Source organism: Brassica oleracea, chromosome C2 (assembly GCF_000695525.1).
Source record: "Brassica oleracea var. oleracea cultivar TO1000 chromosome C2, BOL, whole genome shotgun sequence".
In the NCBI taxonomy this organism is placed as follows: Eukaryota; Viridiplantae; Streptophyta; class Magnoliopsida; order Brassicales; family Brassicaceae; genus Brassica; species Brassica oleracea.
The window spans coordinates 3,225,415-3,248,175 of record NC_027749.1 but is presented as its reverse complement, the minus strand read 5'-3'; the positions used below and the strand labels follow the sequence as shown (position 1 = coordinate 3,248,175).

The 22,761-nt window shown below is 33.9% G+C and overlaps 5 protein-coding genes and 1 pseudogene across 7 annotated transcripts; 4 read left to right on the top strand and 2 right to left on the bottom strand.

Annotated features, from left to right (window-relative positions):
• Positions 1–222: 222 nt before the first annotated feature.
• On the top strand, positions 223–2,371 carry LOC106324830 (alpha/beta hydrolase domain-containing protein 17B-like). Its single transcript, XM_013762817.1, has 5 exons — positions 223–580; positions 915–951; positions 1,048–1,284; positions 1,354–1,401; positions 1,834–2,371. The coding sequence occupies exons 1-5, from the start codon at positions 279–281 to the stop codon at positions 2,302–2,304; spliced, it is 1,095 nt and encodes a 364-aa protein (XP_013618271.1). The 5' UTR covers positions 223–278; the 3' UTR covers positions 2,305–2,371.
• A 3,525-nt stretch (positions 2,372–5,896) lies between these two features.
• LOC106322604 lies at positions 5,897–8,603 on the top strand. Of its 3 annotated transcripts, none has more exons than XM_013760675.1 (3): positions 5,897–6,696; positions 7,214–7,405; positions 8,562–8,603. In XM_013760675.1, exons 1-3 carry the CDS (start codon positions 5,953–5,955, stop codon positions 8,586–8,588), a joined length of 963 nt encoding a protein of 320 aa, XP_013616129.1. In that variant the 5' UTR covers positions 5,897–5,952; the 3' UTR covers positions 8,589–8,603. The 3 variants fall into 3 exon arrangements, with proteins under 3 accessions (XP_013616129.1, XP_013616130.1, XP_013616128.1); XM_013760676.1 differs by lacking the exon at positions 8,562–8,603 and adding an exon at positions 8,133–8,212; XM_013760674.1 differs by lacking the exon at positions 8,562–8,603 and adding an exon at positions 7,556–7,749.
• LOC106322605 (BAG family molecular chaperone regulator 2-like) lies at positions 8,124–8,937 on the bottom strand. The gene is made up of 2 exons (XM_013760677.1): positions 8,614–8,937; positions 8,124–8,348 (listed from the first exon to the last, which is right to left on the bottom strand). Exons 1-2 carry the CDS (start codon positions 8,885–8,887, stop codon positions 8,137–8,139), a joined length of 486 nt encoding a protein of 161 aa, XP_013616131.1. The 5' UTR covers positions 8,888–8,937; the 3' UTR covers positions 8,124–8,136.
• A 1,891-nt stretch (positions 8,938–10,828) lies between these two features.
• On the top strand, positions 10,829–11,655 carry LOC106326639 (early nodulin-like protein 1). Its single transcript, XM_013764560.1, has 3 exons — positions 10,829–10,996; positions 11,101–11,218; positions 11,487–11,655. Exons 1-3 carry the CDS (start codon positions 10,846–10,848, stop codon positions 11,653–11,655), a joined length of 438 nt encoding a protein of 145 aa, XP_013620014.1. The 5' UTR covers positions 10,829–10,845.
• A 2,426-nt stretch (positions 11,656–14,081) lies between these two features.
• On the top strand, positions 14,082–15,562 carry LOC106323180. Its single transcript, XM_013761335.1, has 2 exons — positions 14,082–15,134; positions 15,503–15,562. The coding sequence occupies exons 1-2, from the start codon at positions 14,082–14,084 to the stop codon at positions 15,560–15,562; spliced, it is 1,113 nt and encodes a 370-aa protein (XP_013616789.1).
• Positions 15,563–18,405: 2,843 nt separating this feature from the next.
• On the bottom strand, positions 18,406–20,694 carry LOC106323179 (annotated as a pseudogene).
• Between the last annotated feature and the right edge of the window lie 2,067 nt (positions 20,695–22,761).

Below are 22,761 nucleotides of genomic sequence, written 5' to 3'. Positions count from 1 at the left end.
GTAACCTTTTTTTCAGTACTTGTCCACATGTATTTGACTTTAGTGATATAACTCCATTGACATAAGCTCCATCTTGTCTGCACCTCTCTGTACTTGTAATCATTTATCCTCTTTTAGAATCACAGAAAAACATTTTACAGTGTAAACTCCATTCCTTTTCATCGATTTTTTTTTTTTTTTAAAAAAGCCAAACTTTAATAACACTTTTTAATTATCATTCTCCTTCTTTACCCATTCAAGCGCCACTTTTTCTTCCTTAATACTCTCGACAGAGAGGGATGGGAGGGGTGACGTCATCAATTGCGGCGAAGCTGGCTTTCTGTCCGCCGAGTCCGTCGTCTTACAGGCTCGTCTCCGACGAAGTGACGGGACTTCTTCTGATGAACCCGTTTCCTCACCGTGAAAACGTGGAAGTCTTAAAGCTTCCGACGCGTAAAGGAACAGAGATCGTAGCTGTGCACGTGAGACACCCGATGGCTACCTCTACTCTGCTTTACTCACATGGAAACGCAGCCGATCTGGGGCAGATGTATGAGCTCTTCATCGAGCTCAGCATCCATCTCAAGGTTAATCTTATGGGGTATGTTTAAAGTTCCAGTCTTTACCTCTGTTTCTTCCTAAACTGTTGCTCTCTGTATAAGCTACTCTGTTCTGTAACTCTGTTTTTGTCTGTGTATAAGATGTTTTGGGTCTAATCTGTATATATTGTTCATTGGGGTTTTAGACTTCTTCTATTGTTAATCTGTATGTTTCTGCTTGTGTCTGAAACTTTAGTTCAGAATGATCTTAATGAGAAATACATCTCTCAACTTGAGATCATTCCTAGCATTGAAAATTACAAACCAAGATTCAGATCCTTCCTTAGCTTGATTCAGCTTCGTAAAATGTTTTGCTTTTCTGTATTCTTCTTGCAGGTATGATTACTCAGGGTATGGACAGTCTACTGGAAAGGTTTGTTTGTCCTTAACAAACATATGAGAGTATTGATAATAGCTATATAACTAATTATAATAATCTTTTTTTTTTGGTGTGTGTCTGTGACTTTAGCCGAGTGAGAGCCATACATATTCTGATATAGAAGCTGCTTATAAATGTCTTGAAGAGAGCTATGGAGCAAAACAGGAAGATGTGATCCTTTATGGCCAATCTGTAGGAAGTGGACCTACATTAGATCTCGCTGCTCGGTTGCCTCAGTTGAGAGCTGCTGTTCTCCATAGCCCGATTCTTTCGGGTCTTAGAGTAATGTATCCGGTCAAGAAGACGTACTGGTTCGACATCTACAAGGTAATAAGTTCATTATTCTTTGATGGATCATACAGTTGCAGGTTTATGTTTTCTTTTATTTTTGTGCAGAACATCGACAAGATCACACTTGTGAATTGCCCGGTTCTTGTCATTCACGTGAGTTACATATCCAACTCTCTCTCTCTCTCTCTCTCTAGGCATGAGGGTTTGGGTAGTTCTGGTTATTTGGTTTGAGTAGTTTCGTTTAACATAAATTTTACCGAGTTATCCAAAATAAATTTCGATTTGTTATTCGGTTAGTTTTTTTGAAAATTCTACCCATTTTTTTATTATTTCGGTTAGAGTTTGGTTTAATTTTATTAAATTTGAAATAAGTTTGGTTAGTTCGGTTAGTTTAGTTCAATTTTGTGGTATGATTTGGTTATGATTTGAAAAAAATACTGAATCGAATCGAACTCCTAACTGAACTAACCAAAAATTTTGTTCGGTTGGGCGGATTCGATTCGAAATCACAGCCTATCTCTCTCTGTTCTTGTTTTTTTATAAGTGTCTTTAACTCTCTTTGGTGGATTATTCATCTTGTTGTAGGGAACTTCAGATGAAGTTGTTGACTGTTCCCATGGAAAACAGCTATGGGAACTCTCTAAAGAGAAGTATGAACCGCTTTGGCTCGAAGGTGGTAGCCATTGCGATCTAGAACACTACCCTGAATACATCAAACACCTTAAGAAATTCATGACAGCCGTAGAGAGACCTCTCTCCTCGAGGGAGAGCACGTGCCATTCAGAGAACCAGAGCAGCGATGTGGAAATGCCGAGGCAGAGCGTAGATAGAAGAGAGAAGCCACCAAGGCAAAGTGTCGATAGAAGGGAGAAAGAGAAACCGCCAAAGGGTCCTTCCAAGAAGAGTAAGCTGAGACTCACTTTCGAGCAGCATTTAGATCGGTCGAGGAGGAGCGTTGACCTCCACGACAAGTCAAGGAAGAGCGTTGGCCATAATCATCAGACTGAGAGAGGGAGGAAGAGTGTTGATAGAATGGATAGAGTACGGTCTGAATAAAACGTACATATAATTGTTACTGAACAAGAACATTTGATCTTGATTGCAATTCTAATGCTTTTGTTTTGTTTATTAGTTGTTCAATAGTTTATTTGGGTGTGAGCATGCCTTGACTCTTAAGCAAACAGCTGAGTTAAATTAGCCAAAATATTGGGTTTTTAATTTGGGCTTCCTTCAAGCACCGTAAGCTCTTTAAAATCAAAAGCCCAAAATAATGTTATAGAATTTGTTTTTATTTCACGCGAATGTTAAATCATAGAATGAAAATCTATTATATATACGATACGGAAGGTGTCATCAAATAATGTCAGTAATTGTTCAGGATGCTTCTGTACTATAAATCACTTCACAAGTCATTGCTGTCGGTGGTAGGAACATTTACGATAAAACCCACAATTCAGGCTTCGAAAGGTAAAAGCAGTTCAAGCAGTGCAGATCAAACGGATCATGCAGATCAAACAGAACAAGTGCAGATCATGCAGGAGAGATGCAGATCATGCAGGAGAGATTTATATCAAGCGAACGATGCGTGAGAGATGCAGATCATGCAGATCAAGTAAATATCAAAGCATATCAAATAATTTATTATAATTATGAATGACAAAAACAATTCAAAATATATAATATATATTTAAATAATAAAATTACACTAAAATACATAATGTATAAAAAAATATAAACAATATCAAAAAATATTGTGTGTTTGTCGGTTATTAGACATAATATCTATAAATTAAAAACAACACAAATAATATTAGTGTGAGATAACCATTAACAAATTAGAGAAAATTATATTATTAAGTATGTTATAACAATTTTATCATATTATGTATTTACAATTTTTAATGTCAAACTTTGTGAACTATATTTATATGAATAAAGTGAAAGAAACAAAATCTATATATGTATAGTTTATGAATATATTTATTAGAATAATTATTATATATAAGGTAAAACTACATCTATAAAAATTAGATTTATTACTTTAGTTGACTAATACAAAATCATATTAATTTTTAATTAATGATATATATTTTATTAATATTTATTGTATATTTTTTCTTAAATAAGTATTCTCATATATATATATATATTTTATTCTAATTTAATACATACATATATTAAATACGAACATATAAAGATGAGAAATGGATCCCTTTAAAAAAATAGATCCCTTTTATCATTTTGATTGACACATATTATAAGAGAAGGTGTGACAACAGCTTCAACTTGGAGTGTGCGAGAGTGAATATATTTTTAATAGTTAGTGTTATTTAATTAAAGAGTTTCAATTAAGTTAATTTAGAAAAAATCACGTAATGGTAAGAAAAAATAAAAATAGTTGAACAGCTACAAAAGTGGAGTAAACTGCAGGACATGCAGGACAACTGCTATTTAGCAGAAAAGGACAAAAAAAATTGGATATGTGCAGTTTTCCTGTCTTGCTATTTAAATTGTTATAAAAAAGGTGATTGGCAATAAATTACAGAGAAAAGGCAGATGCATATGATCTGCTTTTATCCTGCCTTCCCATTCACGCTCTCAGCGTTGGAATGGAAGGGTGGGACAAATGCAGTTCTCCCGCTCAGTACCTTTCAACTGTTTTTGGTTTTATATTGCAGATAGCGGGAGATCTATATTCAGTTTATTTTTTTTTGTTTTTTTGTAAAAAAAGCAGATCATCCGCTATACATTTGATGTTGTTTGCGGGAGATCTGCAAGTAATTATTTTTTTTAATATAGTTGTTTATCTTTATAAATACAATATTTTCATTATATCTTAATTATAACTTTAACAACATAAAAACTATCATTGATTATATATTTTTCTTTCTCTTTTCATCATATAATTTTAAATTTATCTAAATTATTATATTTATAGTATGTATTATGCAAAATATAGTAATATAATTTAAATATGTATACCAGCGGAAGATATATATATCATCAAAGTTCAATGTTTTCATATTTTGATTTCAAAATTGCAGTAACATGGTTTTAGTACAAGATTTATTGTTGTTTATGTATTATATTTCTATATTAAGTATTTTGACTGTTTTTATCTTTTTAAACTATAATAATTGTTTGATCTAATTGATCTGTCTGCATGATCCGTTTGATTTGTATGATTCATTTGATATGTCCTGTTTGAACTGATTTTACCGTTCGGAACCTCAAATGATATATCCCTCTTGTCAATTTATGATGAATTGGATTCGCATTTTTTGATATTTATTTATTAATATCAGTTCCACAGTTTACTTGCGTTCGATGACAGCGTGGAATAATAATAATGCAGATGCAATCCTCTCTCGGAAGAAAAGTCGTAAGATATTATATCACCTCAAACGTATATTTTCAGCGCTAGAAAAATCTCATTTTAACCACGTTTGTTTTTTTTGGAATAAGGGTATAACTGGTTTCTCCGTTACCACTCGCAAACACAGCTTTTGCGGTTGGTAACAGTTGTTGGTTTTTTGTAACAATCACTTAAACCGTTTCAAACTGCTATAAATCTCATAAATTCAAAAGTTGGTTCCAACTAGCGTTTGCGGTTGCGGACGGGTTACGGTTCCGGGAAGATAAATTTTATTTCTTTTTTAAAAACAATATAAATACAAAATAAAAATATTCAATAAAAAAAATAAATTGGAATTATAAAAATACTAAAATATATTTATTATATATTAATATTATAAAATTAAAAAATAAAAATATTTTATATAATTTTTAAAATTTAAAACTATAACTTTCTAAATATATTTTTTCTATTTATTATAAGATTATGATTTTTGATATTTTTATAATTATATAAAATATAAATATTATTAATTTATTAATTTATTATTTAACCGATGCTGCATTTGTTAGTTAACCAGTCATAAATATTCCGCAAACACACCAATTTCTAACCGCAGAACCAATCGTACGAAATCTTGTAAAACCGCTAGAAACCGTAACTACCCACGTCCGCAAACTTCCGCACCGCTGCGTTTGAACAAGTCAGGCCCTAAGACCATCTCCAATGGAGGTTCTCTCCCTTGGGATTCTTAATATATGTATTATGTATATATATATATATATTATATATACGTAAATAATTGTGGGGTCCACAATTATTGTGGAACCTCATAAATAAGGGTTTTAAAGATTCTTAAAATCTTCTTTTAAAAACCTTTGGAGTTTTAAGAATCTTTGGGTTCCACAAAAATTGTGAACCCCATAATTACTTATACATGTATAATATATATATATATATATATATATATATATATATTAAGAACTCCAATTGTTAATTTTATTTTTATGTTGGTGCCTCTAAACATAATAATATCCCAAACCTTTTTGAATTAAGATCCGTGAACTCTATAAATGTTGCCGTATCTGAAATGTTGAAAATACAAAAATGGAGTCTACTATATAATTAATGCATAAATATGATCCATCCAAACTTATTTCCTCCCTGCACATCCAAACAGAATCCAAGATTACAATAGTTTTATCGAAATAATGATCGACACGTGTCAAAGTAACATCACGATCAGCTTTCCTTTTCCCTCCACCTACATTCTTTCCACTACAAAACAGAGAACAAGTTAATTAAGAGTGAGAGAAACACACACTTATACAGTGTAAGAGGGATCAAAGATGTGTAGTGAACCTTGTCCTGTGGTCGGAGAAGAAAAACAGAGTACGAGAACATCGAAGAGGATCAAGAAGAGGAAACACATAGCCATGGATGATAGCTCTCCTTCGAATCTTGAAACGTCTCGTAAGCAGATCAGAACAAAGAAGAAGAAACCAAAGTTCCTCAGTCTCAAGCTTGAACTCAACACTTCTCACGAGATCGACGAGAGTCCCGTAACCACGACGAACAAGAAGAAGCAGAGCACGACGAGAGGAGGTGCTGAGAAGAAGAGAATGGAGACAGTGGGAGGAGGAGAGAAAGAAGAAGATCAATACGACACCGTGGCGGCTTACCTCTTCAACTCCACCACCGACAACAGCACAATCTCTTCGATTCACGATCTGCTCCCTTCCTCCGCAGAAGATGTAGATTGCGGCGGAGGAGGAAGGGACATGTCTCCGTACGACATTAAAGAGCATGGATCAACGTCTACTTCTTCGCTTCTACGGACGGCGATGAGGAAAGGAGCGAGCAAGGAGGAAGCTACGGCGGAGCGGTGGGTGAGTTATTCGGAGGTTGTGGACGAGGTGATGAGTCGGAGCGGAACTCCACGGTGTTGCGGCGGAGATGGAAACGATGGAAGGACTTCGCTGGCTCTGAAGCTTGATTATGAGCAGATCATGGAGGCTTGGCCGGATAAAGGTACTCTTTATGTCGACGGAGAACCGCCGCAGACGGTGCCGGACTTGCATGCTTCTGCTGATGTAAGCAAACATCTCTTAATATCATGTTTATATATTAATTAATGCTTAAAATAGATAACTAATTAAGTTGATATAAATTAAATCGTTGTTAATTCTTAATGTAACTAATTAAGTTGACATATTAAAAGCGGTGAAATTTTTATATGTGGTCACGAGTTTTTTCTTGAAACTGTAATGATGATAGCCTAATTAAATTTATTACGTTGAAAGTTTTACCATAATATTTAAAGCTTTGACTATAAACTGAAAACAGCATAGTGATTTTTTTAAAAATAATAATAATTGTAACCCTAATAAATGGATACTTACTTGTACATGTTGATTTTCTACATAACTGTTACTCTGTTAGACTGGTAAAAACATTTGTCAAATCATGAAACCGAGCAGTACATGACAAATGTACCAAGCAGTAAAGTATTGTATACTTTGGTCATCGTTGTTATCGTCAAAATAAACCCAAGTTTTTTTTTGTAATAAAGATTTGATACTAGGCAAGTGTGTTTTGATGGTTGTTTAGGTGGTTACCGGCGGCGGAGAGGCAGGGAGTTTATGGACTGTGCCGGAGATGGAGACGACGGAGACGTTATGGAGAGGGCATAGAGAAGCGAGCTTGCTACGGTATAAAGAGAAACGACAAAGTCGCCTTTTCTCTAAGCGGATCCGATACCAAGTTCGTAAACTCAACGCTGAGAAACGTCCTCGTGTTAAAGTAAGCAAGCTTCCCTTCTTTTCAAAATTTTACACACCTTGTATAAACATGATGGCTACAGTAATATACGTAAGATCGAGAACTAGATTGGGTTGGTGCGTGAAACTGCTGGTTCTAATTAGGTATTGGTTTTGGTTCATCTTTTTTCAGGGTCGGTTTGTGAAGAGAGACGATTTGTAAACCACTAATAAACTGATGGTTTAGACTTGTGGTTTGTGGACATACTAGTCTTATAAAATAACCAAGTGGCGGATATTTGGTATAATAATGTTACTTTGTAACTTTTTGAGAAGTTAAGGCCATAACCGGAGTATACCGAGAAATGAAAGGTGTTGGTTTGTATAGGGTCTTGACCAGCTCGTGGTTATGCAGAAGTTTCGGTTTGTTTGCCCGTTTAAGTTCAGTTAGTAGAAAATCAACTAATTCGCACCACATACGAATAACAATAATGGTAGTGGATATCCTCAATTGAGTACTTCATATTTGTTGTTTTCACTCTTCAGCATGTACCTAATTAGAAGTAAAAGAAAATGATCAAAAGTACGTACCAAATATATTACAACATGTAAACATATTAGTTTTACAACTTCGAAATAGAACGACTACATGGAAAATTTGTATAATCAATAGTGCATTGTGCATGAAAATTCTATCTAGTTATTATTCTTGGCTGGTTTTATGTTTCGCCAAGAAGTTAACAAACAATTAATTTGACAAACTTGTTTAGGTGTTTATACGATTATAGTAGGGCAAGAAGTGGAAATGTTGTTAAGAAGCTTTTTCTCTTTGAAGGCAGGATCTTCTAACAACAAGACTTTGTCTTTTTCTCCAACACCAACCATGTGTAGATATTCATCATCCTCTCTTTCTTTCCCTTTAAATAATAGCCGTTGTTGTTTTGGCTCGAGACCAGTAAGCAATGCTAGTACCATCTTAAGTTCCCCTGTAAATCCACAAGTATAAATCAGTTGCAATGTCACAATTTTTTGTATGATTTCGATTTTTTTCATTAATTTTTATTTCATACTTTAGAATAACTTTCTAGTTTTTTAAATAAGAAAAATTATAATATAGTTTCAAACTTTTTGTAATTCTAATAAACTATGTTTATTGTAAACCCGCATATAGTCTATTAAATCTTTTATTGTTATATAAGTCTACCAGATGTACCATAAAGATTTAGAAAAGTTGAGAGATGAGAAATTTACCAAAGGTGGAGGTGGCTTCAATGGAGAGATCATGAAAATGAGCAAAAGTAGAGACTCTTATGGAGATCAAGTCTTCACCAATGCTCTCTTGTCTCTTTTGAACGAGCATACCTCCTGGCCTGAGTTCCCATTTGATCTCATAGTTGCTGCTGCTACCATTGTTGTTGTTATTACCAAATCCTTTTTGTTGTTGATCTTGTTTTGTGCCTTTGTTGTTGGTTCTTTTACCAAAACCAAATCTAATGCCAAATCTCTTGGACTTGAACTTCATCATCTTTTTTCTGATTTGATTTCTGTGGAGTTTTTTTTTCACTTATGTTTTCTCTCGAGCTTTGGGATACATAGACATGGAAACATTTGAGTGGTTTATATAAGAGACAAGATGTCAAGAAAAGGACAAAACCACATACATACTTGCATGTGCAGTTGCTTTTACAATTACAAGTCTTCCTCTTTTAAATATATTTTGTTTAATGTTTGTAAATTAATAATGTAGAGACAATTAATATACAATAATAAAAGCCATGAAAGTGTGCCGACAATGGATAAATCAGATTTCTATAGGATTGATTGAGACTGTTAAGAGGAGAGTTTCAGCACATGGTTGATGGTTCGACTGATAATAAACAATGTTTCCTTGATTGAAGAGGGCCAAGCACAAAAATGTAAACAAAAAACAATCGAAACTATAGTATTGTTAATTAATTAAAAGCTAGTATGGGTAGGCTTTGTTTTATCTAGGAATTTCGGCGTGCCGACCTTGTTGTATTAAAGTTTATCTCAGTTTGACAAATTGTTTGCATTACTTTTTAAGCATATTTTTTCATTAATTTATTGTAGTGGATATACTATTGTATATTGAGTTTAGAAAAAGCATACAAAGATTAATCATATACCTAATCAAGTAGAACGGACATTAGTGTAATTTGTTCTTTAATCGCAATCAAAATGATTACGTTTCTTGGGTGAACTTGAATTTTGGTGCAACGATCGCCATGTGGTAGGGTATTTAGGAAAATTAATAATGCAAGAAAGAAAGCCTTTTGAAATAACGACAAATTACCAAACTATAAACAATAGCTTACTGATGAGTTCAAGGTTAATTATAAGAAAATATCATTAATAATGCAAGAAAGAAAGCCTTTATATGATGAATCTAAAATAAAATCTTGAACAAGATATTTCTTATAAGGGATCAAACAATTCAGCTTATAACTACATAAGATTTCCCAAATCTGATTATGTAATTGGTAACAGTTATTAGTTGGAATATCATCAATCATTATATAGTCTAAGTGGCACGACTGATCTGTGGTCCATCCGAGTTCGATTCTCTTCCTATGCGGAAACTACCCTGCCTCTTCTGGACACTAAAGTGGTACTGAGTTCGATCCAGCCTAGATACACCTCTCCCGGGTGAAGTGGACCGCTGTCTGACCGGGCCCAGGAGAATGATCCGCGAAGCGGGGAACCCTTGAATTATAAAAAAAAAAAAAATTAAATAATTTTGTTCTGATTAATATTAACCAACGAGATGATTTTAATTTACGGCAATTTTTTTCTGTGCGCCAATAATGTGTTTGTGGAACATTTTCTGGATGTATTATTTATATGTCTATGTTCATGGGTCAGACATATTTATTGGAATTTTACTAAGGAACATATATCCTTTGTACCCAACCTAAAGCATGGTCTTCAATGCATTATGCATTTCTGTCATGTGGAAACTTCTAATTATGTTTCCGCTGAATGATAGGGAAGCAATTTAAAATACCATTATAGTTATCACATTTAAAATTTTGGAAAGCAATGCATTTGTTTTGGGAGCAACTTTTTATATAAAATAAAAAAAACTTGCAAAGATTTTAATCCTTTACTTCCATGTAAAACTGATTTGTGTTGGATGGTGTATCGAACATTTGTGCAATAGCAAGAGTACTTGCATACACCTTCATATACAAGTATCTGAGTTTGTTAACCATAAACCAAAACTGAACCAGGCTTTAACCGGACAGGACAAATACTCTTAACTGATTCAGAGTGTGTGATCCTCTTCTGTTCCCGCTTGTTGCATTGGCATAACATAAGTCCATAACCAACCACTAGCACTTAACTCCACTATCTCCCTCTCGTCTTGTAACCAACTCGACTCAGCTTTTTATAAAACCCTTAACTTACTAAACTCCAAAACCAGACTTGATCCATCATCGTTTACTCTCAGATTCTAGAAACATGTTTCTTTGGCTGGTTACTTTCTTAATGATTTCAGCTTCTGTCTCTTCCCTTGAATACAAACTCCATTGGGAAGTTCCTCCTGCAAATGCTTCTACAAGTTTCAATGATTGGGCTTCCAGTAAACGGTTTCAAGTTGGAGACATCATTCGTAAGTATACCTAAACCCTCAAAAAGTTTCCATCTTATTCACATCAAACTTTTATTTATTTTGATTTTTGATTTGTTTCTTGTTTGGTTCTATGGGGCTAAAAGGATTTAAGTACAAGAAAGATTCGGTGATGCAAGTAACGAAGGAGTGCTACAAGCAATGCAATTCGTCGCACCCGAGGTTCTACTCGAACACGGGCAAGACCCGATTCATGTTTGATCACTCAGAGCAGCATTATCGCTGACTCTTAAAGAGTTGTAAGGGGTGGAGGGCCCACAAAAATCAGAAAACTCACCTCTTCTTCCTCTTCTGCAAGAGACGACTCTGGTGAAGCTTTTTAACTGTTCACAGGCTCCACTGACACGTGGTGACCCGCGATTGGTTGACTTTTATTTATTTATTTTTTTTTTTAAAGTGGGACAAAACAAAAAAAGTAATAATAAAAAAAAAATTAGAACCCACCTTCTCTCCCCTATGCGTTAATGCTGCTCTCAGTTCCTTACTATTTCATAAGTGGAACGTCGGGTCACTGCGAAAAAGGTCAGAAAATGATCGTTGAGGTCATATCTAACGACCGGACCACAACATCTTCTGCTCCTCCGGCTACAATGATTGTTTGGTTCTGTTTCTTCAGCTTCACGTTATATCTTGTAGCTTAGTGCCAATGTTAGATTTAATTAAAACGTATATATTTTGCTGCTTCTATGACAATTTCGTATTCTTGTTGTTTTATATTTGCTAGTTGCTTGCTTTTTTTCTCATTTTTTGGTTAGCGCTCCGTTTTCTAACACACCTAGTTGAGTAAACACCCCTGTTCGGGAACGCGTTAGGTGCTAGTCGGACGGTCGGGTTGGGCTTAGCGCCTAAAGAAAAAATCGGAGATTAATCGAAAATTATGCGGGACAGAATTTTTAGACTGTTTACTATGTTATAAAACATGTTAATCTTTAATTGTGTATAACATTAATACATTTTCATGTTTAAAATTGTATAAAACACACAAATATAATATATAAACTTAATATAGTGTAATTTTCATCAAAATTATGAATATAAATGATATTTATAAAATTTAGATCAAATAAATAAATAAAAATATTATTAAAAATAAAAAATAATAATAAAAAAATAGATTAGGCGGCCGCCTAAGCGGTTATGCTGTCATTTAGGTGGTTTAGGTGAAGAAAATTGGATATCCGACTTTTTTAACCGATTTGGCATAAATCGGGGTAGAAAAATGACGCGTAGCGTTCAGGCGGCCGCCTAGGCGGCTAGGCAGCCGATTTTTAGAATAGGGGTAAACACTAATCAATTAGTAATATATTTTGCATATTCCAAAACATTATTAGACACTGAATCAACAGAGGTCGTAATTTTACAAGTGTCAAAAGAAACACATACAAATGTCAAGTCCACTAATCCAGACCATACACCAATGTTACGCTTTGCGGCCCAGTCCTAATTCGATGGGCTTATTTCGCCCGCTTTATGTTGTCGTACTCGTAGTTTCGTACGGTCGTACCTTTCTAAATTTTAATTCGAAATACAATAGCTTCCTGGAATTTACATTTTTTTTATTCTTATTAAAAAAAAAAATTCGTTTACAGTCAGACTTTAGTTAAATTTAATTGCTCTAATTTTTTTGTCAGATAAAACTAGTAGTATAATTATAAAGATTAATACAATGATTATAAAAATCCAAACGCTTTTTTTTTTTTAGCAACATTGTCTTTTTTTTTTTAGCAACATTGTCTTTAATACCAACAACTACGATCATCAAATCTAAAAGTGTATAAAATTATGTTTTGACTTTATTTATTTTAGTCCAATTAAATCAAATCTTCTTACTAAAAATAATATAGTTATAGAAATTTGAGTAGAAGTGATTACTTAGTTGTTTTTTGTTTTTATTAAATTTACTATGAGCAAAGCATACGATCGACTAGAATGGAGGTTTATTGAAGCTGTCTTGCGAAGATTTGGATTCAGCGAGATCTTTTGCAATCGAGTAATGAGTTGTATAACCTTAGTTTCTTACCCGATCTCGTTTAACGGTGAAGCTCAGGGTCATATAGTTCCGGAAAGAGGGATAAGGCAAGGCGACCCGTTATCTCCTTACATCTTCATTATGTGCAGCCAAGTCTTATCCGGGTTGTGCACGGTTGCACATAATAGAGGCACATTGGCTGGGATCAGAGTGGCTCGGGGTAGTCCCCGAGTTAACCATCTTCTCTTCGCAGACGACACGATGTTCTTCATCAAGACATCGCAGCGAAGTGTAGACACTCTAAAAACCATCCTGGACAAGTACGAGACTGCTTCAGGACAGATGATAAGTGCTCCAAAATCATCCATCACGTTCTCAAAGAAGACTCCCATGGAAGTGAAGATTAGAGTACATACCAGCCTAGGTATCACTAAGGAAGGAGGTGTGGGCAAGTATCTCGGTCTCCCTGAACACTTCGGCAGAAGGAAGAAAGATATGTTCACGTCTATTGTTGACAGCATAAGACAGAAGGCTGCGAGTTGGAGCACTAAGAAGTTGTCTAGCGCGGGGAAGATTGTCATGCTCAAGTCTGTGCTTTCAGTCAAACCGACATATGCTATGACCTGCTTCAAACTACCCCTCAGCCTCATTAAACGAATTCAATCTGCGCTCACAAGGTTCTTCTGGGATGCCAATCCTGATAAAAGAAAAATGTGTTGGATAGCATTTTCGGAACAAGCGAAATCAAAGGGTGATGGAGGGATAGGGCTTCGTGATATAGAGACGTTTAACGTGGCGATGCTAGCAAAACTTAGCTGGAGAATTTACACAAGACCTGACTGCCTTCTTGCAAGAGTCCTACTTGGCAAGTACTGCAAATTTCAACCATTTTCCCAAGTCTCAGCTACATCCTCCATATCCCATGGGTGGCGAAGCATTCTCTGTGGACGTGACCTACTGATGGCAAACACTGGCAAAGCTATAGGCAATGGCAGAGACACCTTGATATGGGAGGAACCTTGGCTCTCTTCAGAAACACCATCTCGCCCAATGGGACCACCCCCGAGCGAGACAAAGGATTGACGAGTATCTGAGCTCATGATTGGTGATTCTGGTGAATGGAACATGGAACTGATAGGACGCGTTCTGCCTACTACTGCTACCGAAATTATAAGCATAAAACCAAGCAAGTTAGGAAAACCCGACGCACTGGTATGGCTCCCAACAAAAGATGGCGTCTACAGCATGAAAACAGGTTACTACATCGGTATATCAATGAAGGAGGCAACACAACTACAACCGGCACCACAACACCCTTGCAACTGGAACACTGACATCTGGAGAGGAGATTTCTCACCGAAACTCATAGTTTTCCTACGGAAAATTGTCAAGGGAGCCTTACCGCTAGGAGAGAACCTTGAAAAGAGAAGCATTTTGTCAAATTCAAAATGTATACACTGCGGACTCCGCGAAACTGCAACTCACATGTTCCTACATTGCCGTTTTGCTGCAAGCATCTGGGAAATGGCACCTCTACTCCATGTGGAACGCATCACTTCTGCTACAACCTTCGCAACAGCGCTAAAAGAATCAAAGAAGACCTTAAATCTCCCACCATCAGGATTGATATCTGGCCCTCTGTTTCCCTGGATTTGTTGGATGATATGGACATCTAGAAACCAACTAATCTTCGAAAACAGAGTTTTCTCGCCACTGGAAACATTGACTAAAGCTATTTGCTTATCACGAGAATGGCATGAGGCTCAGCTAAAGGGTAATACGCAGGTCTTATCTACTCAGAAGCTGAATCAAGGTATCAATGCAAGGAACAACACAGGTGGAGTCTCGGTTTACACGGATGCATCATGGAAAGAAGGAGTAAATAAAGCAGGTCTTGGCTGGCTATTCAAAGATCACTTAGGACACACCATCCTCACAAAATGCAGATCAGAGACCTTTGTGTCTTCCCCCCTCATGGCGGAGAGTCTGGCCATGCGTGAAGCTATTCTCCAAGCCCGCCAGAAGGGTTTCTCCACCCTGACAGTGTATTCAGACGCTCAGACATTAGTCAGAGTCATCAACGACAGGAAACCTCTTAAAGAGATGTTTGGAATCATCCATGATATTCTACAATTGTCTCTAGAGTTCTCTGTGATTTTTTTGTTTACATTTCTCGTTCGAACAACTCAGCTGCAGATACGCTTGTTAAAGGTGTTCTTTCAGCTTCTGCTTCTAATCCCCTATCGTTGTAATATTTTTCTATTAAATTAATGAAGTAGTCGTTCAAAAAAAAATTAAATTTACTATAAAGTAGGTAGGTACATTTTATTCTGGAACTCATTGTTAATTTGAAACGGAGGGAAATCGGCTAATTCATACATCAACATAAGACCGCGGTCCCGATTAGTACACACACTGAGTACCTGTGCAAATTCATACACGAACACATGATTAATTCAAATTTCATACATAAACAATCACATTATGGCTAATACATACTTTGACCATGGTTCTGTTAGTCAAATGGTTGCGGTGGCTTAGGTGGATTTAACGGATGCTTACGTGGAATTATGATATAATGATGTGTTAATATAATATATTTTTCTTAAAAATCATTTTCCCTAAACAACAACGTTTTGTTCTCTTCATTTAGAAAAAAATAAAAAAGAAACTTTCCCTTTTGCATACATGGCAATCAAACCTAAGTTCTACTTGAAACTCATCAGAAAGACAAACCATTGGGCCACATAAGTTAATTGATATATACTCTCGTAGTCCTTTTATATCTATAATCATATGTTATTCTAATATTTCAATAATTCAATCTTCTTCCTCTTTTTTTTTTTTTTGAAAATGATCTTCTTCCTCTTGTTTCTCTGTTTATTTCATTCGATCTCTTTCTCTCATTTTTTTCTTAGTAATCTAGATCTCTTCTTCTCATGGTCGACGAGGATAGGTTTACACCCTCATCACGACTGAAGTTTATTTCAGATTTGTCTCCTAAACTATAATTATATTTGATTTGGTTTTGAATTGGGTATTGGTTGCTTAATCTTGTCACATTAAAAAGATGATAACTTTTATAAGGATGAGCTTAATCGTTTTTGTAACTGGTCAAGGAGGATAGATTTTCTCTAATTAGATATATATAGATATGGGAAGAAGAGAAGGCGAAGATGAAACAGCAAAGCAAAATATACATTAAGAATAAAACCATAGATACAACCTTCACTAGTTCTTCTTTGGCGTAGTGGTTCTGCTTATGTGGTTTTGTTCATCCAACATGGGTTCAACTTTCCCACAAGCATAATCCATTATACTTTTTTTTCATAATTAAAAGACTAAAACGACGCTGTTTTGATTTTCATCCGATTTAAACCATGTCATCGCCACATCATCTTTAGTTAACGGTCAACTAACATTTAACAAACATATTCACGGTCAAAGTATGTATAAGTCTTAATGTGATTGTTTGTGTATGAAATTTGAATTACTCAGGTGTTCATGTATGAATTTACACAAGGTACTTAGTGTATGTATTGATCGGGACCGCGGTCCTCTGTTGATGCATAAATAGGCCGAATTCTTTTGAAACGGGTCACTTTTCGTAAGTTTTTTCTTCTGAAAAAGGTTTTGTCAGTTTCATAAGTTTTTGTATATGTTACTTTTATTTCATGAAAAGTCGCATTTACCTAATTCACCTAACTATAAAGAACGCACTGATATATAATGAGCAAATAATATTTAATTAGTTAAAAAGTTATTGGCTTGCACATGTGGAGATGCTTTTCAACATATGTTGTCCGTTTCTATTAATTTTTTTTTATCAATCCGTTTCTATTCTAATTTTCGTCTTTATATAGGTTTTTTTATAACTTTGAAGCATACATAGAACTTCAAAATGACTGAAATATTATTTGTACAACAACGATGATGATGAATCAATAATGCAGTTTTTAGATTGAGTAAAAATGTAGTCTAAGTAAAGTAAGTACTTATGATGTGCAACTTTCTAAAGTACATTAAAATCTATTAAAATTTGCGGAGTATATTATCAATGTGTTATTAAGTCAGAAAAAAGTTAGGAGCGTTTTTTTTTGTGCAAACTGAATTCATTCGTGATTTAATTTTGGTTTAAGGCCCATAAGACCTGTTTGGCAATAGAGTCAGCTCTAACATTAACTGCTCTAGGGATAAAGACAAATCAATACTATTAAAAGGGAATGAGTTTTAATAAATCTACTTATGAAAGTTGTTTGGACTTTTTTGTTACACTTATTTTTTTTTTGGTCCTACAATTAATCACTCTAATTATACATAATTAATAACTCTAACTACCTATGAAAAATTGTGATGTTCGTGAGATATTAATTGTGTTACCATAAAAATTAACGAACACCCCTAATTTCGTGGGATCACAATCATTATGATATGTGTGGGATATTAATATCACTAAGATCACAATCATATTAAAGCTAAAATAATATTCCATATTTTATACATGTACTAATAATATCATTAAACATTGTATCATGACATCTTATATAGTTTCAAATATTTACAAAATTAAATTTGATAAATCGCAAATCATATGTTAAAATAAAATTATATTTATATTATGTTAACTTAATTTTTATAGAATGTATTATAATAAAAACAAATTATTAATAAAGTTTAAAAACTATGAGAAATCTTACAAATATGTTCTATTGAATTAGTTAAAAAAATCTATCAAATAAATCTTAAACCATATCAATTTAACAAATGTAAAACTTATAAAATACACACAAAATATAATGAGAAAATAGGTTTGGGTACTCAAGTATTCGGATCGGTTCCTTTCTATCTTGGTTATTTGGATTCTAAACATTTGGACCCAAATAGATATTTGATTTTTTTTATTCAGGTTTAGATGGGTTCTTTCATGTTCGGATCAGTTTGGAATCATAATTCAAATACATGTAAAATACATGTAATATTTGAGTATGTAGCATGGATAGGTCGGTTCATATATTTAAGTTTTGCCAAAGATCATAAGTGCCTGAAAACCTGAAAAATGATAGCAGGTTAATAGCATGTTTTGGCTTTTACCGTATTTTTATCATATTTTGTTTTATTAAATTCAAAATAGGACTATATACAGATTTATTGAATCTATCGGTTTGACTATGTTGCATCTGTGTGTCTTAAATCTCTGTGCACCAGTAAAAGAATTGTATGGTATTTTAGCAGCTCTTCATTGTCATATATATCTGATTTCGGATAAATTAGTATTTATGTATACTTTTTATATATGTATACAACTTGTATGAGCAAATATATCATCGCCCGCCATGGATAATCCATATCTTACATACATGAATTTAAACTACTAATTACATATGATTATTATATATTTGTAGATATATTACAATATATTTTGTCATAAAAGGAAAGGAGTATCATCAAGATTGGTGAAGAGGTCCCATGGTACCAAAGGATCCGTCATATCGGTCAAACCCCATTTGCTCTAAAGATATGGAATCCTCTGCAAGATAGGATGAATATTCACTTCTTGAAATATTACTATATAAAGAAGATAAAGACGAGACAGATGTCTCGTTGCCTTGCATTTTGAATAGAGGTCCGATGTCTACTTCTTCTGCATATAGCGTTTTGCAGTTCTTAGCCAGAAGTAGTTCATCATTATTGGATATTATTGATGTCTTCTTTGTTTCTATTATAACATCATCTTTTGGTTGACCCTTTGTTTCCTCTCTTTCTTTGATGGTAGAACACATGTTTGGTTTTGTTATCTGCATCGATTCGGGTTGGTTGGTAATATTATCCATTGGTTCATGCGTAGCCGGATTTAAACCAAGATGTTTCATCTTCTTCTTGATCTTCGTATTCCAATGGTTTTTTATCTCATTATCCGTTCGACCAGAGAAATGAGAAGGAATTTTAGACCACCTACAACATCCAATGCATTCATAAAACATGTAAGAACCATAACTACATAATTTATAAGCATATAAAGTGATTATATCAACCGTACTTAATTCAACCACACTTTTCATTGGTTTTGGTCCCAAAATTTTATTAAAGTAATACACAATAAGCATCTAAATTGTTTTAAAATATATATTAAAATTCTTACTATATGTCTATAACCCTACAACTTTATGGTCGGCCGTGCATGAACCAAAACCAAAAAAAGTTTAGGATATATATATGGACATAAACTTATACATGTATAAATCCGTATATTTTTTTTCTTCCATAACCGATTTTCCCCTCAAAAATAACCCATTCCCACTCCCATGCACAATTGTTTTCAGAAACCACTTTGTTAAATTTTAGAAACCAAATTCTTAAATTTTAGAAAGTAATAAATGAAGTGAAGGAAGTTGAATGAAACATGTCGTACATAAATCCAAGCATGTACGGTAACACATGGGTGATAGGTTTCATTTTTTTTTCTTTAAAGAAAAACTTGTCCTACGCCGGGTAAAGTAATTATATGATTGAAAGAAAGTGAATAACTAGCTTTTAGCCAAAAACAAATTGAAGTTTCGTACGGTACCGATTGCCAAGCTGAGAGTGAAGTTCCATAATCCGATCTTCTTCAGCATCAGTAAAACCACCTCTCTTGAGATCAGGTCTCAAATAATTAATCCATCTCAATCTACAGCTCTTCCCACATCTCAACAAACCTTCATGACCATGTAAACACTAAACCCCTCAAAGATAACAGAAAATACAATAAAAAATAAATCGAATTATGCATGCAGGTATACAAATGTGTATGTATAAAGAAGTACCTGCAAGTTTGGGGACGATTCTCCAGCAGTGGATGCCATTGTGAAGAATAAAGTTCATGAGTCTATGATCTTCTTCTATACTCCATGGACCTCTTCTCAATCCAATCTTGTCACAACAAGGTTTTCTCAATCAATGACATCAATCATTTTACATACATATATATGATACTCATTTAAAGCAAACAGAGAGAGCTTGATGAGTTAGCAAAAAAATATAAAGAGAGATTTGAATGGGCATTAACTATAAATAATATTATGTGAGTTGTGAAGGGCAAAGATTCTCTCAGTTGACAGATCAGCTTAAGAGTAAACTACAAATAAATCCAAATTTAAAGCAAACACTAATAAATGAAGTAGTAGATAATGATTGCCCTTAACAAAGAGTTAATGAGAAGTGTGTGAGGTTGTTTTAGCTTGTGATTATCAAAGTTTGAGCTAAAGCAATTCTTAAATTAAATGGTATAAATAAATTACATGCGATCACTATATATATGTGTGACAAAAAAACTATATATATGTAATTAGCCACTACAAGTTATCTTTTGTTGTGTGGTGGTGGCATAATCCTTATTTGTAAGTTTTTCATAAGCCATTAAATCGTTTAAGTAACAATAAAACTCAATTTTACTGATCCAAAAATTAATTGGGAATTTGACTTGATATTCGGGTAGTAAAAACACAACATTCATAATAATCAAGTAACAATAGCATATGATTACTTTAATTGGTAACTGAAGCAGGCCCGGCCTTGGGCTAAAGCAAGGGCTTTGGGCGCCAGGTTTATGTATTATTTGGGGTGCCAAGATATAAACAGATGCTTTGGTTTAGCGGTTTGTATACCTGCACTTCTGACCTGTTAAGCCAGGTTCGTTTCTTACTTTCTTTTCTTTTCTTTTTGTGTTTTTCATATTGATAATCCATAAGGATATCCGATCTTAGCTAAACACATGGCTCAACTATCTAAGAAGTTTAGCTTCCATTTTATGTATTATAAAACAAATTAGTTAATCCAAACCTAACTATTTCCTGTTATATTACCCTTTTTATCTTTGTTTTCCTTTTCTCTCTGTCTTTGATGCCCTTTACTCTAGCATCTTGAAGTCTATGTAATATTCTCCTTGTTTCACGCAAGAAAACTTCTCCTTCTTAAATTTATTTTCTCGCTACCTGTGTAAGTTTTGATCTCTTTTTTCTTTTGTTTTCTTTTCCTAAGTTCTATTATTTTTGGAAAATTTTGAAATACAAACAAACATAACACATAAAACTCTATGTGGTTTCATGAATAATATACTGATTTTTTTTCCTTTGGAAACAGATAGTTTTTAATAATATTTTATTTTTTATTACATATTTTAAATATTAAATAATTATATATGATGATAACATTTTTTTAGTGCGTTTTAGGCGCCGTTTATATCCGGACCAGCACTGAACTGAAGTAATTAACCGATTAATGCTTTGTTGATAAAAAGTTTTGTTAAGAGAACGATTTGAGATTCAAAACATAGTCCCACAACCATTCAAGCACTATATCGCCATAAATCAGTTTGAATCGGTATTGTGAACATCATTTTTATTTCATCTTTTATATAGAACTTGTCATCTTTAATCAAACTCAGTTGCGCGATAAAAAAAACTAATTAAGAAGAGCAATTTGCATTTAAATACTCCAAAAACGGAGGGGTTTACCAAGGAATATGCTGCAAATACTTGAAACTTTCAAGTTGAAAGTATATATGCATATACTCAAACATGGATCAAATATACATAAATCTACCTAATTGATTATTATAGTTATATATTAATAATGAAATTTATTAGGCTATAATGCCATACTCTATTATAATTTTTAGCTACCAACCCAAATGATATTACATAAAAGAAAAACGATCATATGTATGTATTAGTTTTTTTCTTTGTTGAATACTTAATCCATTATGCCTCAAAATGTTATGTATTCAATTCGCATTAAACTATACTCTATAAAACTAGGTCCTCGAGGGAATTAAAGTTGTTTTCTTTATCATCGACATATATATATAAGGAAAATGTTTCTATTTCATATCTTACATTACGGTTTGTATTATGTGATCCAATACGACCTTAGTCAACAAAATAATATATTATAATTATTTATATTTTTCGTGATGTATCATAATCCTAATGAAAATAAAATTGCAGCTAACCAAATATTTGATTTTTGTTATAAGATAAACTTTGAAATGATCCGCCGCCCCTTTACCAACTCAAGCACTATGATCATCTACTCATCAAGCACTATGATCATCTACTCATCAAGCACTATGATCATCTACTCATCAAGCACTATGATCATCTACTCATCAAGCACTATGATCATCTACTCATCAAGCACTATGATCATCTACTCATCAAGCACTATGATCATCTACTCATCAAGCACTATGATCATCTACTCATCAAGCACTATGATCATCTACTCATCAAGCACTATGATCATCTACTCATCAAGCACTATGATCATCTACTCATCAAGCACTATGATCATCTACTCATCAAGCACTATGATCATCTACTCATCAAGCACTATGATCATCTACTCATCAAGCACTATGATCATCTACTCATCAAGCACTATGATCATCTACTCATCAAGCACTATGATCATCTACTCATCAAGCACTATGATCATCTACTCATCAAGCACTATGATCATCTACTCATCAAGCACTATCATCACCCACTCATTTACCAAATCAAGCACCATCTTTGATATTTTATGCATTGTTGTTCACTATAAATACCATCACTCATCTCACTCTTTTGTACACTATAAACAAGAACAAGAGTTTATAAGAAAAGAACCATTACATCTTCTTCTTCTTACTTATAATAAACTCTCTCACTTATAGTAGTGTTATTTGCTTCCTACGGGTATTAAATTCTACTCTTATTTAAATTTCTCGATACTATAAATTATAAGTTATTTCATAACA

Bases quoted from the DNA above. Each gene is read 5' to 3' on its own strand.
- LOC106322605 (XM_013760677.1), bottom strand. From the start codon at position 8,887: ATGATGAAGTTCAAGTCCAAGAGATTTGGCATTAGATTTGGTTTTGGT. The intron at 8,349-8,613 runs GTAAATTTCTCA...GTGGATTTACAG, and splicing joins TGAAGCCACCTCCACCTTTG to GGGAACTTAAGATGGTACTA.
- LOC106326639 (XM_013764560.1), top strand. From the start codon at position 10,846: ATGTTTCTTTGGCTGGTTACTTTCTTAATGATTTCAGCTTCTGTCTCT. The intron at 10,997-11,100 runs GTAAGTATACCT...TGGGGCTAAAAG, and splicing joins TCAAGTTGGAGACATCATTC to GATTTAAGTACAAGAAAGAT. The intron at 11,219-11,486 runs CTCAGAGCAGCA...GTTAATGCTGCT, and splicing joins ACCCGATTCATGTTTGATCA to CTCAGTTCCTTACTATTTCA.
- LOC106323180 (XM_013761335.1), top strand. From the start codon at position 14,082: ATGATTGGTGATTCTGGTGAATGGAACATGGAACTGATAGGACGCGTT. The intron at 15,135-15,502 runs GTGATTTTTTTG...TGGTTCTGTTAG, and splicing joins AATTGTCTCTAGAGTTCTCT to TCAAATGGTTGCGGTGGCTT.
- LOC106322604 (XM_013760674.1), top strand. From the start codon at position 5,953: ATGTGTAGTGAACCTTGTCCTGTGGTCGGAGAAGAAAAACAGAGTACG. The intron at 6,697-7,213 runs GTAAGCAAACAT...ATGGTTGTTTAG, and splicing joins ACTTGCATGCTTCTGCTGAT to GTGGTTACCGGCGGCGGAGA. The intron at 7,406-7,555 runs GTAAGCAAGCTT...ATCTTTTTTCAG, and splicing joins AGAAACGTCCTCGTGTTAAA to GGTCGGTTTGTGAAGAGAGA.
- LOC106324830 (XM_013762817.1), top strand. From the start codon at position 279: ATGGGAGGGGTGACGTCATCAATTGCGGCGAAGCTGGCTTTCTGTCCG. The intron at 581-914 runs GTATGTTTAAAG...TTCTTCTTGCAG, and splicing joins CTCAAGGTTAATCTTATGGG to GTATGATTACTCAGGGTATG. The intron at 1,402-1,833 runs GTGAGTTACATA...ATCTTGTTGTAG, and splicing joins GCCCGGTTCTTGTCATTCAC to GGAACTTCAGATGAAGTTGT.